At 39.4% G+C, this 23,815-nt stretch overlaps 2 protein-coding genes across 6 annotated transcripts in view; one reads left to right on the forward strand and one right to left on the reverse strand.

The window, feature by feature from the left end:
* Positions 1-23,815, reverse strand: part of LOC136871967 (alpha-crystallin B chain) — a 178,312-nt gene that overhangs the window by 147,853 nt on the left and 6,644 nt on the right. The gene's annotated exons all lie outside the window — the stretch shown is intronic.
* The window catches only part of LOC137496951 (kinesin-like protein Klp61F), a 298,626-nt gene that overhangs the window by 117,497 nt on the left and 157,314 nt on the right, over positions 1-23,815 (forward strand). For all 5 annotated transcript variants that reach the window (XM_068225129.1, XM_068225130.1, XM_068225131.1 and 2 more), the window contains 2 exons: positions 10,319-10,569; positions 13,417-13,556. In XM_068225129.1, coding sequence (XP_068081230.1) covers positions 10,319-10,569; positions 13,417-13,556 — 391 coding nt within the window. The remainder of the gene's footprint in view (positions 1-10,318; positions 10,570-13,416; positions 13,557-23,815) is intronic.

The following is a 23,815-nucleotide window of genomic DNA, read 5'->3' on the forward strand; positions in this document are numbered from 1 at the left end:
ACTTTGTGATCGCAGGATACCGAAATGATGTTCTAGGGGATCTTGATTAAATTTTCCTGTCAAAACATAGCTATAATTGTGTTCAAACAAATATTCGGACTCTTCTAAGGTACTTTCCACGGTAACTCTTTAGGACTCCAGTGTCCTTTGTGAAGCGAATGAATTTTGAGTATATCTGTGAACATTCTGCCATTTAATTAATGTTTCATGTGCCTGTGATCCTTTATACAGTCTTGAGTGGGAATAGACAAATTTAATGCGTCGATCAGACAGTTTAAATCGCTTGTGGAAATTTCCATTTGTTTACTGTCTTCTAAACCCTGTGTTTTAATACCTCGATAGAATGCTTTACCATTAGCGACTGATCTACTGAATAGTTGAAATGCCAGTCTTACATTCATTCGCTGAAACGAATTAGGATCCAAGTGGGCAGAGGTCAGTTAGTAGCAAACTTTCAATCCGGAAAATTCAGGAGAAGAGTCACATTCGTTAACTTTTCTGTAGAATGAATAATCAACCATATTGCCATTATAATTAACCTGCCCTTTGTTATGAAAAGGATTTCTTACACATTTAAATATATGTGGCGCGTCTGAAAATGCCCATAATTTTCTGTTGGGGTCAGCTGGATTGGAAATATAACACTTCAGATTCTTTGTTACCAGATATTCCTAAGCATTTCCTCAACTTTTTATTCGACTGGCTACCATCCGATGTGAAACCAATGATTCGGACACCTACTTGCTCTAATTGTATGATGACTTGAATGGCAATGTTTGCAATTATATCACCAGGGGTGGCGTTCCGGCTAGCATATATCGCTATGGGGTGTATCCAGTTATATAGAAAAGGAACAAACATAAAAACTAGAGCATGATTTGCCAACTGACCCTTGCTTTTATCTTCAGTAAATTTCCCCAAATCAACAAAACAATTCACTTGTAACGATTCAGAGTTAAAGCGAATTTCTTCTCGTAACTTCACCTCTTCAAATATCAACATCCCTAAGCGTTCATGTTCCTCCTTTCCATTTAAAAAGATCTGCTATGGCAGCGGTAGCATGCTCATTTATGCCGTACGAACATTTTAGGCCCTTCACCAAATTTCTGAAGTGGTATTCAGAAGGCAAAGGCAGCAAGTCATGATTTAAACAGTGCCGATAACCCTTGAGAGACTTTATTTTTAAAAGAAGTGCATCAAGAAGAAATTAATCACTATATCTCATTCCTTTTTTACTTTTCGCTGACATTTCTTTAACATTGTACCGACTATAATTTTCTGTTTTTTGCTGAGAGAACCGAATTGTTTTGACTCAGTGAAATTTCTCTTTGATTTTATATCAGAAATGTCATTTTCAAGCAAATGTATATTAGCTTTAGCGACATTGAGTTGATTTTGCGTTCTAATGAAATTACGTTTCTGATTCTTCAATCTCCTCTTTAATAGCGCAATTGTTTTCCTAGCATCTGCGACATTAGAGCTATCTTCAACTACTGAGCATACAGGTTGATCACTCACTTATATTTACGATCTGTTCAGGGCTTTTATTAGAGAAATCTCTTCGTGTGGATTGCCTATTCGTGGGGGAGTTGAGTTTCTTAACTGCCTTAGAAATATACTTGGGTAGATTAGGAAATATATGAGGAAATGCTTCTGGTTTTAATTTCCAGCACTGTCTTGGTATCTCTACTCTTTCACCATTCACCGTAAACTTTTACTAGAAAGTCATCGCAAAAATGAATGTCACAAACGAAACAGTTATGAGTTAATTTTCGGTCTTTTCTATGGATAGCCTTCTCCCATTTCAGTAAAACACCACTCTCTTCAGGGGGCCTAAAGAAATGCCTACCTGAAGACGATCGGTCATATCCAGATCTGCAGCCGGGTACAAAACACGAGGGCATGATGAGATAGTTTCCTCCCACACTGATATACGTTGCCTTATAGCACAATAGCGACAAAGACCGAGGTATTTAAAACATAACACTTCTCACACAACTCAATCGTGAATACACTAATAATGCAGACTGTCGAAACATCTCTGACAGCGACAATAATGAGCAATAAAAATTACTACATCTGAAGGCAAATATAACACGGGCTAATGGCCAAGGGTCTCTGTTGACATCGCAATCGCCTGTGCTGCCACCAAGCGGGTGTCCCACCAACCTCTTGAGCTCTCTTACGGGCGAACGGAGATGATGTCGCACTTCCTCTTCGATACGCTATGGTTCTACTTTCCTAGTGATAAATACCATTATGAGGGGCTGATGACCTGGATTTTGGACCCGTTAGGCTATGAGCATAATCGATTCAGCATCGTGCTATAGAAGCAGTCCCTTCGTCAGTAATACGATTGTTTTGTACCAGCTTCTGTGCCTGTGAGGCACTGTGGGTCGGATCAACTGATCGTTTTAAATTCATATCCATCCATCCATTCATTCTTCATCCTCACGCTTTGAATTCTGGTCAGTGGACGATTTTGGTCTCTTAAATTGTCATTTCATTTTGTCTCATTTCATCTCTTTAGGGGCTGATGACCTCTATTTTAGGCCCCTTTAAACAACAAACATCAATCAATCGATCAATCAAAGAGTGGTAGCAGCATCTGTTGTGCTCTTGTGTAAGATTACTAAAGTACCCTCCACATATCTAGACGAAGAAAGAATTTTGGGGCCAAACCTTCTTGCTAATAGATAATACTGTTGAAAGTGAAATAGTTATTATTTGAAACTAATTTCAGGATAGACATAAAATCTTGTATTTCTGAAGCACTTAGGTGGCTGTATTTACTTAAATTGCTTTCTATGATAGGGTATAATTTAGAGGTCGAAACTAGTCCCTGAACGTATATGTAATTTAAAACTGTATAATTTTATTGAAAAGGTGGACAATAATATTATTTAAATACTATAGTGATCGCAGTTCAGTACGGACCTATCATAATGAAATTTCTTTTAATTTAAAAACCGGGATATGTCAAGAAATTCAGGAAAAAAATCTGAAAATTCGTTCTTCTGCCAGATAAAGTTGACATACCATATTTATCCATGTAATCGAAGCCCATTTTTCATTTTCATAACATCAATCTAGGGCATGTCTTTTATGCCATGAATAAATTGTAAAGAATACTTAATGAACATTAAACATGAACATATCTGTGAAGTAACGGATAGCATCATTAGTTATATGATCGATCAAATTTTCAATGCTTTGATCTGTTTACTGTTGAATATTCTGTGTTCTCGGTTAATGGCGAGCTTGATGAATTACACCTACGTATATTGCGTTCTCAGTTTTTCTAATCGCTTAAATATATAGCTTCCACAACAAAATATGCATATAGACAAAATTCCTCAACCCAAGGGATGACTGTTTACTACGTAATGATGTGTGCGTTAGTTACTACCTTGTAAAATGTAAATCGGACAAAGAACACTGACTGAATACAGGAGAGCGTGAAATTCATTTAAATTTAGCACTCATTCGAGTGCTTATTATTATTATTATTATTATTATTATTATTATTATTATTATTATTATTATTATTATTTGATGCACTGACCTAGGTAAGCCTAGTGTAAATGCACCGTGACGCCGGTCGGGCCGTGCCATGTTGAGTTTCTAACCTATCTTTCTTGTTAGGGGTTCGGAAGTTTTGCGGCACGAGTAGTAGCTTGTAATATCACGTGTAATTTTGTGAATCCAGAACAAGATTTAAAATAAAGTGACATCACATTGTAAGATGAAGGTGGTTTGTTGGTTAGGAGATTTTGAGTCTATGAAGTATCTGATCCAGCCAATCCCAAGCTGCCATTCATACTGATTTATATCGGTTGAGCGCAATCTCTAATCTTCTCTGCCAACTGTATTGTCTTACAGACAGTGGGCACTGGCAAAGCACAGAGCAATCAGCTGGTGGTGTTCTTTAAAATGACATAATCTCTAACGTAATGCTTTTTATTTTATCATTTCCAGATACTGTAGCAATGACAACTGTGACACTATTTCATATTTACAATGACAAAAAACTCTATTCAGATCAAAGCTTCCCGAAAAAGAATTCTGGAAAAAAAATCAAACCTTAAAACCCGTTCAACAAGGCCTAATTCACTTTCTCCCGCTTTCTGGAAATATACAAAATAGTCCAGTATAATAGTTCATTGGCCATCTCAGCGTTTATAAACTGCATGAAACAGTCTATTTCTGTTACCATCCTCGCCTCCCATTCCGGTCCTGGCAGTATTTCTACAATATTCCTTGTTTTTACCCTCGAAGTAAGTTTTGAAAAGTCCGTCGTGGACTACATTATTCCTCCATCTCTCCCAAAGATAAATCCCCTTCGTTATAGTCTTCATAGATCTCACTGTCCGTATTAGCCTCCAGCTCCGTATCACTTTTATGATCCTGACCCGATACGTTTATGATTTCCACCTCCCCATCCGAAAAATCCGAGGCAGCCCTCTTTCATCGGATAACTGGCTCAAAATGTCAGGTATGTCTTCATCATTGACAAAACGAGACCGAAAATAGAAATATACATGTAATTACGCATGACTTTGCCCAATTACCCGAAAAGTACAAAGGAAAGGGAATTTTAAAGAAATAAATTTTACTTACATGACCAGGCGTGCGGTTGACTTTGTCAGCCAGCTTCGGGCAGGAGTTCACTCGAAATAATTACTCGCGTATCGCTTCCACTGTTGTCGAAACTCGACTGAACTGAAGGTCAAGAGTGAGAGCAAAGGTATTAGTTGTGAGGTGGTGTAAGACTGACAGTTCTAGGAATTACTGCATAAAATAGCGCGCTGGTTGACAAAAACAACCAGCGTGCCCGGTCTAGGGTTCATAAGATTATTGCATAATTAAGTAGTATAATGTATTAAATATTCTTCAAAGTTACGTTATCAATGATGTGTCAAAACATATAGGGATATGCCATAAAATAAAACCTCCTGATTTTTAACTTTTGAAAGTGGTTAAGCTACCTTGCTCGGCATGTGTGGTATAGGTTTATTATTGTTCACTGTAGATGTAATTTTATTTACATCTGCGTGTTGGTTAGTATATAGTTCGTCTGTGTACCATACCAGAGTATAGTTCATGAAAGACAAGTGGCAAGAATGAGACTGCAAAAAATTGGCACCGTGATCGTCTCGATCAGCCATATCCTCCTTATGCCAGTCATTAGCCGCATATAATTTATTTTATTCTTAACCACTTGACGTACTTTGACGGATCTCTCCGTCCTGGCTCTCGATTGCACTCTGGTACAAAAACGGATTTCTCCGTCCGCGCGTAGTGTTTATTTCCGAACCCGCTCCAAGCCAGTTTCCTTTGTGAAAGGATTTGATATTAGTAAAGTAACCTCTTGACAGATAGAAGCACTGTTTTATTCTGTTCATGTACTCGATAAACACTCCTGTGTAGTTATTCCATGGAAAGAATAACCTGTATCTTAGCAACCTCATCATAAGCGAAATCATGGCTGTCTCCAAATTAAGTGACGAAGCAGTTATAAGGGAATTTTTACAAGAGAGTTCTTTGATATAGAAATAAGCGACGAAGAATTTAGTGGAAGTGAAAGTAGTGAAAGTACTTCATGTTACAGTGACTTGAGCGCTGGTAGGGACGAACAAAGTACTATTTTGCCGTCAAATGTGTCGCTGGATTTTAGGCCTACATCTGATGCCATACCAACTGCTTCTAATCATATTTTACACAATAGGGAATGGAACTGGGAGAACATAAGTAATACTTCAGAGTGCAATTCATGCATCGCAACTAGTGAAATAGTGTTGTTCAAAGGCGCCTAGGACAATGCCCGAAAGAACTGCAGGTTGTGAACGAATTTCTAACAGCAGACTATTGGGAACATCTAACCAAAGAGACCAATGTTTATGGAAGTAAATGTCTTGTATCAGCTGCTGGAGATAGAAATAGGGTAATGACATATGAAAAAGAACACTGGCTTCCTGTATCTGTGGATGAAATGAAGGCCAGATTACCTTGAAGTGGTAAAGTATGATGGCAAGTAGTAGTTCAGACCCTATCTTGTTGACTACAACTGTGCAATGGGTGGTGCTGATTCCCATGACCAGAGACTCGCATCATTCCCTTTCATGAGGAAGTATGTAAAAGGATACAAAAATATATACTTCTACATCCTAGATATGACACTTCTGAATTCCAACATCATTCATCACCTCCTCAACCCTGACAAGAAGCTAGTAGGCTTTACCAGCTTCTGGATCAATTTGGCCAAACAGCTGTTGGCAAGTGCGACCTTGCCTGACTATCCAAAATGACGATGCCCAAGCCCTGGGTATACATCAGACTTCAGGGGAAGCACTGGGAACACTTTCCAACCAGAATACCCCCAACAACGAAGAACGTTACCCCATCATGGAGATCCCAAGTCTGTGTGACATGGGGTCTGAGTAAGGAATCTTTACTTGAATAGTGTAAGGTGGCATTGCACGTAGATGGCTGTTTTATGATCTACCAAATGCATAAAGACTTAAAGTATATCTGACAGTAGTTTGGGTATTTCTTCTCATTAGGTTGTTGGAAAGCATGCTTTTTCAGTGTCGGTGATATCATGTAAAGTAATGAAAATAAATGGTACACCAAGGCATAAATAAGTTCAATTAAATGGTATGTGAATGGTTTAATAATGTACCTATTCTTGTTTTACTGTCTGATAAAGGAAGTGTGTACACTATCTTTGAAGGTTTTGTGAATTTGTTTCCACCTGTGATTTGCGTGTGATTTTCGTAGTACGGTATTACATTTTGCGAGGGCTGTGTGCCACAGTTATATTGAGTCAGCTGTTATCAAAGCAGTAGAGTGCCAGCAGCATAGGTAAGGCAGTGCTCACATGTTTTGTGAACTGTCAGTTTAGAAGAAAGCCGTGCGGAGTATAGGACTATTTAAAGATTTTTACAATATCCTATCTTGCTACTTTTTTCACTTAAGGCCTTCATCAAAGCCAAGGAAAACTTTGTTTAATGAAAGGTGGCTCTTGATGATACCTTCAGAACATGATTGAAATCCATGCCTCAGGACAAATTTCAGCATATTACGTAATATGTGAAATATCATTTTCTGTTTGCAACATGCAGAAGCAGGCATTAAAGAGCCACATGGGAGGAAAGAAGCATGCCAGTAGTGTAGAGTTCAGCCAGTTCTTGTCACCCCTTTCAAGTTATTTTAAAAAAGTGAAGTAATAAAAGACTTAATAGATAATAGCCTGGCCGAAAACACAAATTGTCCTCTGCCTGCTACATCTACCAAACAAACTCTTATCACATATGACTCCACTGCTGCTGCTTCTGCTTCTTCTTCCATTAGAATTATCTTTCAAGAGAGCAAGTAACCAAAGCTGAGATTATATGGTGCATGCATACAGTCATGCAGCACCATTCTTTACGTGCCAGTGAAGCTAGTGCACGTTTGTTCCCAGACTGTGAAATAGCTTAGAAAGCTCAACTGCACAGACAAAAGTTGCATATAAAATCATTCATGGTTTGGTTTATTTTCATAAACAAGTTCTTGATGTTTAGTAAGTGCACACATTTCACTGTTGGTTTTGACGAGTAACTGAATATAGTTTCTCAGGTGGGCCAAATGGATCTTGTAGTTCGTTGTTTCAATCCTGATACAATGAAGTATGCACTTATTTTGATTCCATGTTTCTTGGTCATTCTACCTCCTCAGATTTGTTCAGTGGTTTTTTTTGCAAGCACTGCAAAGACTCAGCCTAAAATAACTCTTACAAATTTCAATGTATGGTCCAAATGTTAATTAAAAGTTCCTTCAGGATATTGGTAATTTATTAAATGATCCAAATGCTCCCATTTTTGTGAACATTGGATCTTGTGACTTGCATGCTGTGCACGATTCATATGAAATGGCAGTAAAAGAAACCCAGTGGAATATTGCAGTATTTCTTCATGCTGTTCACTTCTTGCTTTGCTATGTTCCTGCAAGACGTGCTGATTATACACCTTATTCAGGTTTGCAAGCATTTCCATTGAAATTTGTGCTATACGACGGCTTGAAAATTCAAGTCATTGAACGTGCTATATATCCTGCCTGTCTGTCTGTTAGGTCATCAGACCAGAGGCTGGTTGGATCCTCAAATAGCACCACCCAAGGTTATGCGGTTATAAGGAAACCGCAAAAACCAATGGCAGCACCATAATGAGGCGTACTAGGCAAGACGAGGAGTGAGGTAGTTTGCCATTGCTTTCCTCACTGGGTCAGAAAGTTCTATTGAAGCACGACTGACCCTATGAGGGACACTTTTCATAGCACTCAGATGCACTAGTCGTGCTCTGAATGTATTACTCAGCACCGCCCATACCCCAGCAGCTTCCATATTGTCACAGCCATGGATGAGACTGGGACTTCGGTGGAAGCTACACTTTACTCTGGCCTGTGCCAAGAGATGGATACAAAAGTACTGTATCCATCATGAAATGGCAGAAGGCAAATATCCTGCCTAATGTTGATAAATATGTGGAAAGAACGAACTGAGACAAGAAAATCCCAAACTGTAGTAGCTTCAAAATAGTACCAACTTCACTTAAAGATAAGCTTCTTAAGGCCAAGTTGTCATTTTTATCATCACTTGTTGTAGATTTGGAACTATTCCTAAAACAGTTTCAGACAGATCTTTGATTTGTACCACTCTTGTTTGAATCTCTTTATAACTATGACAAATGTCATGACAAGGTTTGTTAAGTCTGAGTCACTGCAGTCTTCAGTAAATGTTCTCGAAATTAATTTAGACAGTAAAGAAAATATTCTGTGTGCATCTAAAATTGACATAGGTTATGTTGCTAGAGCAGCACTTCGTGGCATTCCTAGATTTAGTGTTTCGCACAGATTGTCTGAGAGGAATGTGGCTTTATGGAGCAAGTTACTGGAACCGTCATTGCTGGCATATAAACTAACGGAAAGATGAGAGGGTGGGTCATTTTTGGCTCTGCACTGTTTTGCAACAGTAAATTTGAAAACAGTAACATTGGCGTCATTTCTCAAAATTATACCAATATTGTTTCATGAAAATGCTTCACTTGAACGTGGTTTTTCTGTTAAAGAAATTATTCTAGAGAACATGGACAAAGAATATATGATGCTATCTCAAACCTTGGTGGAATTGAAAAGGTCTCCATTAATAAAAACATGCTCCATGCTGCAAGGAATGCTCATGCTTTGTATGTTCAAAATCTAAAGGAGAAACATGAAACATTGCAAGTAGAAGATTCTTTGCAAAAAATGAGAAAGGCCACTTTCTTGCTGAAAGAATTAGAAGCGGAGGGTGGTGGCAGAAGCTTGACAGTCGTTGCTGGCTATAGATGAAATTTCTTCAATGAAGCGGTATTGGTAATCAATTTTTTTTAAATCTTGAATTTAATTTAATTAGAAAATATTCAACTTCTAAGTTTTGAAATTTAATATGCACATTAATTGGATCATTAATTTTTGGATGTTAAGTTTTCAAAATGTATTTTTTTATATGACTGCCATAGCATACTTCTTTTATAATTTTATTTTTTGTCATTGTGTATCAGGGAAAAAATGCTTTTTATGTCTGGAAAACAGGGAAATGTCGGAGTTTCAAAATCTGGATTTGGTGGACTCCTGTTGTAGCAATAAACTGAGCGAATTATCTTACAGTACATTTTTGAAGAACTGAAATCTTTCATGATAATCTTTTGGAAAATTGTGTGTAATTCATAAGAAACGAGTCGTACTCTCTTTTCATATTCTGTAACTGCGGTTTTTTTTCCCTTGTAATTACTCATTTATTTTCTATTTTTCAAATTAGACATAAAACCTAATACAGAAACGCAGTGTAAAGTAATGGAGGTTCGGTTTGTTAATTTACTGAACAATACGTCCCAGAAGTGGGTCAATAATAATATTGCTGGGTTTTAAAACTATTGTTTGAATAATATTAGTAAGTGCTGTTACAATAGAAATATTTTTATTTAAATATTCTTTTGAACACAGGATTTTTTGGGATCAGTATAAAGTGAATGATTGTGACAGATTTCTGTTACGTCTGTTTTTAAATCAGGCACAGACAGTTGTCATTTTCATACTATCTGCTCATTAGTTTTGATCAGCACTCTGAGCAGATGCTTCTCTGCATTCAGTTATATCAATAAATAACTTTCTACATATATGGGACCTTTATTTCGGGTCTGAGAAATTACATGCTTAAAGCCAATAACTTCATAAACAATGTTACAATGTTTGTTATGTGACTTGGCTATGTGGATGACTTTCACTCTTTTTGTTCCAGAAACTGAACGCTGATCTCAGTTTGTCTCTAGCGGATTATAACGATCGACTGGTGAAAGCAATGCAAGAGCTCGATTGCACAAAAGGAAAGTTAAAAGAAACCATTTGTGATCGAAATGAGAAGGAATACATCATAGAGCATCACCTGACCACAGAACAAAAATTGTTAGAACAGGCCCATAATCTGCTTGCTGTAGCAGATAAATCTACTGTAGATAATGAAAATTTGCACAACTCTCTCAATAGGAGAAGGTGAGAGACATACAGTATTAGAGTTAAATGGGATGCAGCTGAACATGAATGTAAAGTTAATTGTGGTAAATGTCAAAGAAACTTCTGTTTATGTTAATATTTAAGAGTAAAGAAATCTACAAACTTAGTAGCTTAATGAAAGTCTGTACAAGAAATCTGTGAAGTTGTGGTGAGAGAACAAGCATCCGGCACAGGCTGAGTCTTGGATGGCTGGTCCAATAAATAGTCAGTGTAAAAGGAAAAATTGCACGCAGAAACATAACACTTTAACACTACACATTTAGCTGCTAGTCTTGGAGCAGAGAACACGTCAAAATATGAAGATGAAACCGGGTTCATACCAAGGCTGAAAAAAAAAAAAATCCATACTGTTTTTAAATAACTAGGCCTAGGCTAGAAGAAGATAGGTGCATCACACTTAGTTTTGGTATGTGTTCTGCGGATCTGAATTATGCACAAAATATCATATGAGGCTTGAGAGATATTTCCCAGCCTGCTTCCATAATACGACTTGCTGGTAGAAAGTAGGGTATGTGCTGTCAGGCTTAGCCCTATCCCAAGTGATGTCCTGTGCGACCATACTTCTCAGATTCTGTGTACAGACTTTAAGCTTCTTTAGAGCAGATACTTTGGTGAATATACCTTGTTGGCTATCGTCGAATTGGGTCAGTAGCTCCCAACAATTCACTGCTTAAACTAAACGAGTTTTAAGTGCGGATATCCAGGCTCAGTTTACCTGTTCATTTCTTTCCCTCTTGTTGAGATAATTGGCGTTTCAAAAAATTTGTGACTTCCTTTGTAAGAGAAAGCTGTGGGTTTGTGGTTGAGGGTGTCCATGTACTTTTGAGGCTGTCCAGTAGTGTTCAACAACCAACGACTTTTCAATCTGTCTTAGCTGTGGTGGTTTTGTTTTCTGAGTCTTGCTTCATTGCATAATTTTATTGTCCCTCTTTAGTCTTGCCAGGTGTTGAACAGAGTCGTAGACTCTCATACTTGCATTAGGATCATCGTTTTTAGTAGTCAATTCCAAGCTTCGTTTGCAGTCATTGTTGATCTCGTCTACTCCTGCCTGGCCTCTACCAGCCTTTTCAGCTCCAGGTATGAGGAGCAGCCTGGGGCCCTGATGATCTGGTTGATCAGTCTCAATCTGCCCTTTTTATTCGAACCATCGGCAGTGCCCTCCAGTAGGGTAGCGAATATTTCTCCATGCCTGAAGGTATGGCTTCACCAGAATGCCTCCGTGAGCAAATGGTTTTCCACAGGTCCTCTGTAGGACCTCACTGGTAACCTAGTGTGCCCAAGATATCTTGAGGATTATCCGGTAGTAGTGAATTTTGAAGATGTCTGTTGTCTTCCTCCTGTTGAATTAAGAATAATATTTTACTGCCCTAGAGCAGTATATTCTAAACACTTCTTCAGGGGGTGCTTCCATAGGCCCAGGTTGATGTTGGAAGTTGCCTTAGCCAGGTTGATGCTGCTTACAATATCTACCATACTTAAATTGGATTTATCCTGCTTCCTAGATAAATGGTCATCGATAACCTTTAATGTGTCCATCCAGGACTACGGGGTCTTGTCTTGTGCCTACTCACTATGAGGGTCTTTTTCTTGTCCTTGTTTATGGTCCTGTTATATCCAGTACTGAAAGACTTCCAGGCCATTTAGTGCAGATGTCAACAGCTTCTCACACTCAGCCATGACTGCTACGTCATCTGCAAAGTGCAGTATGTTCACGCTGAACCCACACTTCGTCTTCTCCCCACTTCTCCTTTACATTCTCCTGAACTTGTAGGATGTACTGTGTACATTGAACTATGGAGGTGTCAGTGAGTAGTCCTGACTCAAAAAATACTTAATTTTCTCCTTCTTAACGTTCACATCTGATGACAGCCATTTCATCTTTGTGGAGGTGCCAAATGGTCCTCCTATCCTTGAATTCCACGCTGTTGATTTCTGCATTTGAAACTACTAGAACCACTCCACAGCACTCGCTTCCCTAGTATCAGTTGCAATGTCTTGATCAGCTCACATGTGCATCTTTGCTTCCTGAAGCCAAACTGGTCATTGGTGGGAATCTAGAATATTTACTGTTCCATCTGCTAGTAAGAATTGATATTGGGATTTTTGATGCCTACGATTCTAGGGTGAGTGTACAGTATTTTTTCACGCCATTTTGTCAGAGCTGTTTTTGGTACTGTAACACTTATGCCCTTAGTGAAGTCCTTGGGCAGACCTACATTTTCATAGATTGTGCATACCAAGTGTAATAGGATGTTCTTCACTGCATCCCCTGCAACTTTGAATTCAGCTGGATGGTACTTGTCTTTCCCAGATGCAGGCACAGCGAACAACAAATTGTGGAAAGAACAATAAGCCAGCAACTCTCGGTGACCACAGTCAACTGATCAGACTCGAACCCTTACCGGCGCAGCAAACAAGTCCAGACTATGCGAAGAATAGCGCACTACTGCTATATATTGGGAGTTCACTGCTTCAGTCCACTGACTTTCAGAGAGATCGGAACCCTTGAGAATGTTTACAGCTCCCTTTCTGATAAATAATTAAGAGCTACTATCCCAATTTGCCCGCGGCGTATGAGTGCGGAAAATACCTTAATTTAAAAAGTATACGGTTTGGTGCCTGCAAACGCTATAGTTGAAAAAGTAATAGTTTCTGCATCATACTGGATAGGCAGTGGCAATGTAAGAGCATTTCATGCGCTGTTTATACCAGGGATATTTAGATAATCCTAGCCTGCTTATAGGGCCAGGAGATATTTTTTTTAACAGTAATATTGTACTTTAAAACTGTAAGGTAAAAAAAAAAAAATTGTAATTAATGTGGCAGGATGTTGGAGAATGACAACAGCGCCAACTGCCGGAAGTTTCAGAATTGCGCTGAGCAGGCTTTGACGACATTGCAGTCGGGCGTCAAGAAACTTCAAGAGGACGAAGAGCAGTTCGCAGAAACTTTGCAAGAAAAGCTAGGTAAGTTGGTACTAAACATTTATTCAATCCTAGCCTCAATTACTATATACACATTGCAGTCACGCATCTCATCAACCATTTATTACACAAACTAATTTCTGGTTTCATTGGCCATTATGTATCAAAACAATAACTTTATAGTTTTGCTCACAACTCCAGTCTTGGTCCTCCCCAACACCAAACTGGAGATAATTTTTACTTTTGATACTTGTGTAAAGTTATAAAATGTTCAGTGAAAAAGTAACACAACTTTGATGTGGTATGATTTCTACTGGGAAACGTCGTCCTTGTTCTAAATACAAACTGGTGGTATTTTATCCGGATATGTTCTATATAATTGTTTAAACTGTGTTCTCTCTTTCTTTTTTTCCCCACTGGTTTGACCTATGATATTCATAGTGACAGTTCTTCCTGGTGCAGACTTGTTTCAACTGATATATATATGCAAGTGTTGATTTTTATGCAGTGGTATTTACTTTCTTAAAAACATTCTGAACGGTACCTTAAATTGTCAGTCCCGCAGTCTAGGAGTAGTGAGCTTCCTCTTTCGTGGAGGCCCTATGCTAAATATCCAGCTAGGTCAAAGATTTTTACCTCAATCTGAAGCTGGGTCAATGTCCTTTCAACTTATGTGAAAATACAATGTTAAATAGTTTCCACCTATTCAATACACTGATATACAGATGCACAAACTTATGCGACATGTTTAATTCGGGACTGATTTCGACGCACATTTGGTTTTTATTTCTATCTAATTTTTGTTTTTTCTGTAGACTTCATATATCCACATCGAACTGAGGAACTAGGTCTTACAATATATCTTAGGAGCTCTTATATGTCACTATCCACCTTTGGACGTGCTGATGAAATGAAAACATGTTATTCCAACACTCACAGTAGGAGTGTAAAAGACTGTCACGTTGCTTATGAACTTCAATTGAATATTTCATCTTCGTGAAAGTGTTACGTTTTTACATACATCCTTTAGAGTGTGAACGTTGTCACATATTTTGTGTTATGTGTGTTGATAATTGTATACCTTTTGCCCTTCTCTTTCAATCGGCTGATGGCACCAAATATGTGTCGAAACCGGACCTGAATTAATCATGTAACAGATTTTTGTGCAACTTCACATCAGTGTACTGAATAGGTGGAACCTCTTCTCTCTTTTTAACATTGTGATTCTCAGTTCAATACGGAACAATGATGAAGTTTCTAACTTTAAACTATGTGAAAACGGTTGTAGAAGAGCTAACCAACAAAAGGAGAGTGCCCTCGTCTAGAAAGCCAAGAATAATAGCTGACAGGATCTGTTCTGCTGACCTTGTGTAGTCTATTAAACTATGGGCTTGGGGCCTAGCAGTGGTCATTTCATAAGCAAAGGCCTATCAGAGCTATAGAGTCATTGATTTTGTTTTGTTTTTGTGTCTGGAATATAAACAGTTCAGAAGTGATATTGTGTCAAGCTTTAGTTGTAACAGACATAGTAATAAAAAAACATGTGTTGGTCAGTTTGCTTGGCTGAATGGCTCAGGCGGTAGACAAGGGCTTTCTGTGGGCTTTCTGTATACAAGTTTAGAAGTTTGATCCTGGCTGCGTCCAGTGGTGTTAAAGGTTCACGCATGAACGAGCCTCGTGTTGGTGTAAGACAGCTCCTGTGGGACAAAACACCAGCTCCTTGGTATCTCCTAAACTTAAGTAGTTACTAGGACATAAAATAATAATCTTGATATTATCATCCTTGCCTTGAAACAATTTTTTTATATGCCTCTAAATCTACTGGCATAGGTCTGTCGTATTTCAGTCCTCTTAACTCTTCTAATTCCGCTGAATTTCAGTGGTACAATGCTGCACCGTAGAGGTGAGTTTCTGAGGATGCCACCTTGGCTGAATGGTCAGCATACTGGTCTTAATAGCAGTTGAGTTTCACAGCCGGCGTTATAACCAATGTCTGTATTTTTCGGGCTTATAGGCTGTGGTCCAGAAGTATTTGATAGTGCCATGGTTTCACCGAAAAGTGCATTTGTCCTTATCGATGATTCTGCTGTCTTCGACTGTTCTGAGATTTGTGATGGTACTTAAGCCATTGAAGAAGAGAACCTTGGCTCTTGAAACGGGTTCGGTGCATTGAAATAGTAATTAATTTTATATTAGTATTGACAAGGTGGGCATTCATATTTAATGGACCTTTTAATGTTGTGGGTTATGAAGCATTCGGTGGAATGGAATGAAGTACTGTCTCGATTCCAACCTCATATAGTAGAGGCTATGGTGTGCCACACTGGGGGGTGAGGGGGTTGCCGGCCACCAGTTGGTTGTTCTTTGGCCAGTAATAGTGCTGGCTACAGTGCGCTGACCACCTGTTGCTCTGCCACGGGGTGGAGGGGTGTTACGGATTGGCTGTTCTTTGGCGAATAATTGAAGGAACTTAGGTTTTTTACAAATTTTAATTTATTCTTCCACCTAATCAGTAAGCAATAAATTAATATTTGTAAAAAAGTCATATCCATTAATATGGGACTCGCAATAAGATTTATTGCATACACATAACTTGAAGGAATGTGAAACCCAGTGTTGGTCAACCTGCCGTGGTGGAGACGGGGTTCTGATCACCTGTTTCTTCTCTCTGGTCTGCTGCTGGCTAGTGTCCTAGGATTTAAGGTTGGATATCAGGCTTTGTTGGCCTGTTCAGATTGCTACGTATGGTTGACATTGTTGACGTGCTTCACGGTGTCATTGGTTTCCCTTTGTAGCTGGGCATGGTAAGACACAGTAGTTGACAGTACTGCGGTGTTCTTGTACTGTATGTATCCTTCTGCTTGTCCCAGCCGGCTGTGTCGTCTTTGCTCCTTCAGTCATGTGGTGGTACTGTGCATCATAGACCTTATGAACACCTGCACAAAATCTTGCAGGCAACTGCTGTGGAGAGAATGGCACTTGTCTTTAGTAGACCTTTGCAATTCCTTTTTTATCATTATAATTTTCCCTTTTCCAGCCCATATGTGTTTTGACCCATGGGACTCCAGTAGCCTCTGTATTGTGTCCGTTATCTTCCCAATGTACGGCAGAAAGGTTTTGGGAGAGGGAGAGGGAGAGATTTTTTTTAATAAGGACATTAGTTCATTAAATAGCCCCAGTTATTTGACTGTTCATAAAAAAGAAACCTGTTTTCTAAGTTTAGACTCCTAGTCTTCTAACTCTTAAACTCAGAAGTGGTGCTTGACTGACGTTTTAGATAGCTGCGATTCTTGCTGTAATTAAGTTCGGTATGTGTTGTGCATCTTTCCTGATTATTGTGAAGTCTTCCTTAATATGATTTTCATTTCTTCTGTTTCCAGCTTACAATCCACTGTCATACTCTGGTTAAGTGAAGGCCCTAATTGGCTTACTGTACTCGTATGCTGAAGGGGACATTTGGGCTAGCAATAGCCGCTTGGTTACATCAGACTTTTTAGGTTCCTACTCTACTGCCTAATGTTCCTCATTAGTTGTATTTGTCAGTAAATTAGATTCAGTAATTTATGTTCATCCTTTAAAATACTGTAATATAAATCCGTATTTGAAACTTGGGATAGCATAATAGCCTCGGAAATGAAATGGCGTCTGACACCACTCAGCCTTCTGTGACATAGAATTATATGCAACCACTGTAGGATTAATAGGCCAGTAGGCTACTGTAATTTTCGTCCAGAGGGATTTTATCAGTAATGTGGCCAAGAAATGTGACATCTAAGTGTGTACTAAGATAACTTCCGTGTGTAACAGGGTCAAAGGGAGGCTCAATATTTGCATTTTTTTAGTGTTTGTAAATGTGATTTCAGTATCTTGCATGGATGGAAGGGCTATATTTCGAAACACCCTTGCAAAGAAATGGAAAGGCAATGCCCGATGTGTTGAAGGAAAAAAGTTGTTTTAGAGTGTAAGGAGTAAGTCGCCAACAGTATAACATTTCCAGAAGTATTGTTAGTCATTTATTATTGAACATAACCTCCCTGTTTATTGTTCAGAACATGTCAGTCCACTGTTTAGAAAGATATTCCCAGACTAAAATTGCTGGAAAACGATGTGTCTGCCAGAATGAAAACCTTGGCCATCCTTGCAGAAATGTGTAATGAAATCAGAGTTATTGCTTGCATAACAGATGGTAGTTTTCAACTACAACAGACTGTAGTAATGAATGATTCAAAGTTTTGCCCAGTCGTGGTTACTTTTTGCAACCCAATTCAACAAATTCACAGTTGTCTTTCAAGAGGTCTTGTTTTAGAAGGAAGTGCAATGAGCATTAGGCAATTGTCTACTCACTGTCTTCAAAGACCCTTAAAATCCTGCAGTGCCCCAGAGATGATAGGGTTAAAAATGGGTATGCCGGAGCTATTAAGAAGGAAACTGGAAATTTTTTAGTGTGGGATGCCTTCGCCATTTAATAAATTTAGCTGCTGACAAGTGATTGGAGTGTCTGCCTGTTTAGAGTAGATGAACATTTAATAGATTGTTTTTGTTACTCAGAAAAATGTTTGTAGAACCCTTTACAGCATAGGCAACCCCACACTTGTTTCTTTAGGAGTAAAGTCACATGGAAGGAGCCCCAATTAGCAAAGTTAGAATCCTACTATATTCCAAAGGTGTCTCAGAATTTAAGTTTCAGTTGTCATTGTCAAACACCAACAAAGAGTATACCTCCTGATTCCTCTTGAAAATGAAGGTCAGAGATACAGGTTTCAAATGAACTGTACCAGCGAGGTTTCATCATGACAGACTGTTGTTCATGTTCCTGTTATTAGAACTTAACAGGACATTATGCTTGTTTCTGTCTAGTTTTCTGCTAGTTTATGACAACCAAGTTATTGCTTCAGTCATGCGTTCGTAATCTCGAGTGGGAAAAGATATTCAGTCTACTCAGCAAAACAAGAACACAGTTTTGGGGCCTGTTCCACGAACAAACTTCGCAACTTTTCACTTTTCACTTGTTGCAGAGTGCAAAGTCCTTCTGTTCCACCATGATCTAAGGTTTACTTTTCAATTTCTTCGCAAAGTGAAAAGTCTTTGCAAATGAAGGATCCGATCAAGTTATGGGCAACCTGCGTAATACTCCATAATTTTAATGGTTTTTTTTTTTTCGGTGTTTTTTTTTTTTTCTTTCCACAGTGAACTTGACAGTGTAATTGTGGTACTGGTAGTTACAAAGTTTTAACCATAGCGAAGAAAAATTACTACAAGAAGCTGGCTGTGCTAGAAATTGTCAAGGAGAAATGGGATATCATTTTTGGCAACTTAAAAAATAACCTCGCAAATGATGACAAGCATCGTTATTGAGAGTATCATGACATCACTCACAAAATGAAATTCACCCTTCATTAGAAATTCCATCGCTATATTATGTGGATTATCAGGCTAACGTACCAGGTTAGGGAATATTACATTTACTATAATATCTAAGACTATGGTGACAGTACTGCAAATTACTGATTTTGATGTCCCATGCGTTGCTGCTACACTGTGTAGGTCGGCACCATTTCCTAATCAATGGAAGCATACAAGAATTTCTTTTTTGGTATGGGATTGAGTTCATTTTGTTGCATGTTTCATTAAATGACAGATCATTTCAAGAATATAGTCGGTTTATCTTGGGGTAGTACAAAAACACTCAAATTCTGTCGAAGTGAGGTTATGAAAATTAATCCTGTCTTTATACGTTCTCTTGTTGGATTCTTCATCACCGTCCTCACTTGATAACAGAAGTTCTCGTAACATGTTCATATCACTAAAGCAAATTCAATGCCGAGAAACTAGTGTACATACTTGTTAATTAACCGATGAAAAGATCTCTTTGCAATATTTACGAATACTTTTCACTTAATTTCTTTGCACTTTGCATTTCTGTACCATTTGAGGAACATAACAGGCTTGAAAAGTGAAAAGATCCCTAACTTCTCACTTTGCAAGCTAAATCTGGAAAGTGGTGGAACAAAATCTGAACTGGAAAGCGCAAAGTGAAAACTTGCAAAATTAGTTCGTGACACAGGCCCCAGGTCATCTCTCTTCGTCAGTGCTTGGATAAAGTTATTACTGGGGCCGATGACCTAGATGTTAGGTCTATCACAAATTTAAGTCGTTCTTTAATTTCCGGAAATACTGCACTCCTGATATATTACTCTTAAATAATTTCAGAAAGGCAAGTGTTCTGAGCAAGAATAAAGCAAGACCTCTTTGAAGAGGGCAAAAATAAGCCACAATCATCCTGCAACAACGACCAGTAATGTGATCTATACGCTACTAGTTGTATGCTTTAAATGGTCGGAAGAAAGGTACAGCGAGTTGATTGTCAGAATTGAAATTGGCTCTGTAACGTCCGCATTTATAAACTGATATACCGTATAATCCCGAATACCACCCGCCACCGAATAAGACCTGCACCCTAAATTTTGAGAAGGCGAAATGCGGGGAGGGGGAAATGACTTGCATACCTATTAATTTTCTTCAAATATACTACAAATATAAATTCAAACAGCTTAAAATCATCACAAAAATCATAAATAAAATTGGTCCAATACTCGGATCATTCACAATTCAGTCGCCATCTGAAGTTTCCCCATAGGAACTTGTCGCTGGCATCTTTCCACAAATAGTCGTCCTCACTACCGTCCACTGAATTTGAAATTCCACATTTCTTAAAGCTTTTGGACACTAGATCATTGGGAATGCACATCCATGCAGTCTTGATCCAGCTTGCATATTATTTATTTATTTATTTATTTATTTATTCACGAAACACAAGATACAGCTGCACTGAGCAAATTTCACTTGTACTGTCAACAGACTATTTAACAAACGTAAACTTTCATAATAAAATATAACAAACATAACAAAATATAACAAGATCAGGTACACATCCTACTAATAACTGTCCAAATCGAAAACCATGAGAATGTCAATGTTCATAGCCAAGTCGTCGTGGGTCAAGATGGCGGTATAATCCCTTCACATCAACTTATCTTTAAAATACTATTTACACACCTCGAATTCACTTTTATTTGATGCTATATCAAGCTCTTGTCTCCTATTAATATTGTTAAAGAGTGTTGGGAGGCGGATTAGGAAGGATCGTTGAAGTTTTGAGTGCTGAGTGTGGGGAATGTGAAGAAGATCTTTGGTTCTGGTGGAGCGGGAAGGAACACGGAGAGAGAAGAGAGAAACAAGATGTTCCGAGCGGTAATGTCCATTTAAGATCTCGTGGAGGAAACTCAGGTCAGCTACCTGTCGCCTGATGTGCAGTGATGACACATTAATTGCCATTAATACCTGCTGCGTAGACAGATTTCTGAGCTTGGGGTTTCTGTTCCTTACAATCGCAGCAAAGGAAGACACTGCTCTGTCTAACTGCTTGGTATTGGAGGGGGCGGCTGTTGTCCAAATCGGAGAGCAGTAGTTTAAGAGAGGTTGAACGATCGTGAGGGAAAAGTGACGAAGAGCAATGGGGTCAGAAATTTCTGTGAAGCGATAGAGAATGCCTAGTAATTTCATAGCCTTGGTTGTATATGTTTCTATATGGGTCTTAAATTGTAATTTTGTATCGAATATTACACCTAGGTCACTCTGTTGCGTAACCACGGTGATGGGCTTGTCGAGTAGGTAATATGTTGGTAGAGGAGATTTAAGCAGTGTTATGGTCATGTGGCTGCATTTTTGTGGATTGGGGATGTTTCCAAGTACGGCACCAGTTCGAGAGGGCATTAAGTGAGGACTGTAGCAGAGCTGCATCTGCTGGATTCCTGATCTCCCTAATTATCTTGCAGTCATCAGCAAAGAGTACGGTATTCGCTGTTTCGTTGAGTTCGGACTGCAGATCGTCCATAAACAAAACAGCAAGGGGCCAAGAGAACTGCCTTGTGGGACACCGGAGGTGACTGGTAACCATGAGGATGTAGTGCCTGATATTACCACTCTAACGGTTATGTAGGAAGCCAGCAAGAAGGGTCAGAAGACTGCCATGTATATTAAATCGTTCGGAGAGTTTATGGAGCAACAGAGTATGGTCAACAGAATGGAAAGCTTTCGAAATGTCTACGTAGCAGATATCCAGCTGTGATTTAGCTGCAATGGCATGTGATGCAAAGCTATGCATAGCGGCCAGGTTTGTTAGACAAGAGCCACCTGGTAGAAAACCATGCTGCTTGGTTGAGATATACGGCAAAGTGAATGCGAGGAGACGCTGGTGTATAATTTTTTCAAAGATAAAGGATAGTGTGGGGAGAATAGAGATTGGTCGGTAAGATGAAACATTGAATTTGTTGCCTGATTTGAGAAGTAGAACAATATTTGCCTGTTTCCAGGTAATAGGAAAATAGCCAGCGGCAAAACATCTGTTAAATAATTTAGAGAGGGACGCAAAGAGTGCTGGCAGTATTGTTTAGGAACAGAGGACCTATAGGGTCGGCACCGGTAGCTTTGTTGGTATGAAGAGTTTGAAGAAGGTTATGAACTTCACTTGGTGTGGTAGTTATGCTTGATAGGGTTCTGTTTGAAGCTGTACCAACGGGAGGGAGCGGTTGGTTTTGTAAGGGAGGGGAGAAGTTGGAGAAGAAATACCTGTTGAACAGTTCATTGCAATCGGCGCCATCTGCTGTTGCATTGTTGTGGTTCACGCTGACAGGAATCCGCTCCGTCCTTCTCCGTGTGTTGATGAGACTCCAGTAGCACTTGGGATTGCTGCGGACTTTTTCACTGACAGTGTCTACGTGTGTTTTGTAGTCTCTTCTGACCATAAACCTCGTGTGGCGGCGGATTTTAACGAAGGTATTGTGAGTTTGTGGGTTAGGGGAGTCTTTCCACAGGCGCCAAGCTCTCTTTTGATTAAATAGTATCAGTCTGATCTCTTGTGATATCCAGTATTGATGTTTGCTAGTAGTATCCCATTGTGCAGGTACGAAGTCTTTAATTGCAGCTTGCAGCCAGTCATACAGCAGGTCAAGAGCCGATTCGATATCAGCTATTTCGAGCAGACTCCAGGGAAGGCATTCCAGGGCACGACACATTGCAGGCCAGTCGGCACGGCGCCAGATGTAGGTAGGGCGGTAGGATGTCCTGCTGTGAGGCTTTGAGGAGGGGTGGGGAAGGAGGAATGTAGCATCGAGGGACTGGTGGTCACACAGGAAAAGGTTTCTGCCTGGGGTTATTGTTTTAAGTTCTAATGAGGAGAGTATGAAGTCCAGGGTGTTGGGTCCACGGGTTGGGTACATATTAAACTGTTTCAGTCCGAGGCCATTAATAAAACTGACTATAAAGTATGTGTCACAGTTGTTAGCTGACAGTCTGGTAGTTGGAGAAGACCACTTTATAGACAAGTTAAAGTCGCCCATTAAAATGACTTCACCATGAGGGAGAGCTGCAATGACTGAGTCCAGGCACTGTTCAAGGTCACTGAATGGGCTGTTTGGTGGTCTGTAGTAACATCCCACAAGTACAGGGCGTCGAGGAAAGAGCAGCTCCACCCACACTAACTCACAGTTCCGTTCGAGATCTGTCCTTCGTTTACATGGTAAAGCACTGTTCACTGCTAGCAACACTCCACCACCTAGAGTAGCGCGATCATGACGGAATATGCTGTAATTAGCACTGAGTGGTAGTTCACTGTCACTAGCCCAAGAGAGCCATGTTTCAGTAAGTCCAATCACATCAACTTCCCCTAAGTCTGGCAGGGAGGCCTCTTCACTCGTCCGGTTGGTATTAACATGTGATCCCCATCGGACATCCATTCGGTGTACAACTGTTTCATTGCAGTTTCGAAAGACCGGTTCATACACACATCCAACGGCTGTAGAATTGAAGTGAGCCCGCTGGGAATTATCTTAAGATTGGTAACTGTCCAACACAAGCATGATTCGTTTTTGTAACAAAGCTCCCGGGCGACGTTGCCAAACGCCCTTCACCCAGTCCTCAACTAACGCACTGTCCATCCAGCCGGACTCGTGTTCTAACAACACCGGGTGGCAAGTTTCCTTTCGGAAGTGTTTTCCTGTTCAGAACAACATATGGAGGGTGTTCGGTTCCATCCGCTAATACGCACATTATTACCGTGCATCGTTGCTTTTTCTTACCACCTGTTCTGATGGTTACACTTTTAGAACCCTTCGTATCCACTGTATTTTCCAACCGCATTTCAAAATAGACAGGTGTCCGGTCAGCATTCCCAATTTCCGAGAGCAAATAAGAATTTTCCTTCCTCAAATGAATAATGTGACGCAAGGCTGTTCATTTTTCTT

This window comes from Anabrus simplex, chromosome 1, assembly GCF_040414725.1.
Source record: "Anabrus simplex isolate iqAnaSimp1 chromosome 1, ASM4041472v1, whole genome shotgun sequence".
Taxonomy (NCBI): Eukaryota; Metazoa; Arthropoda; class Insecta; order Orthoptera; family Tettigoniidae; genus Anabrus; species Anabrus simplex.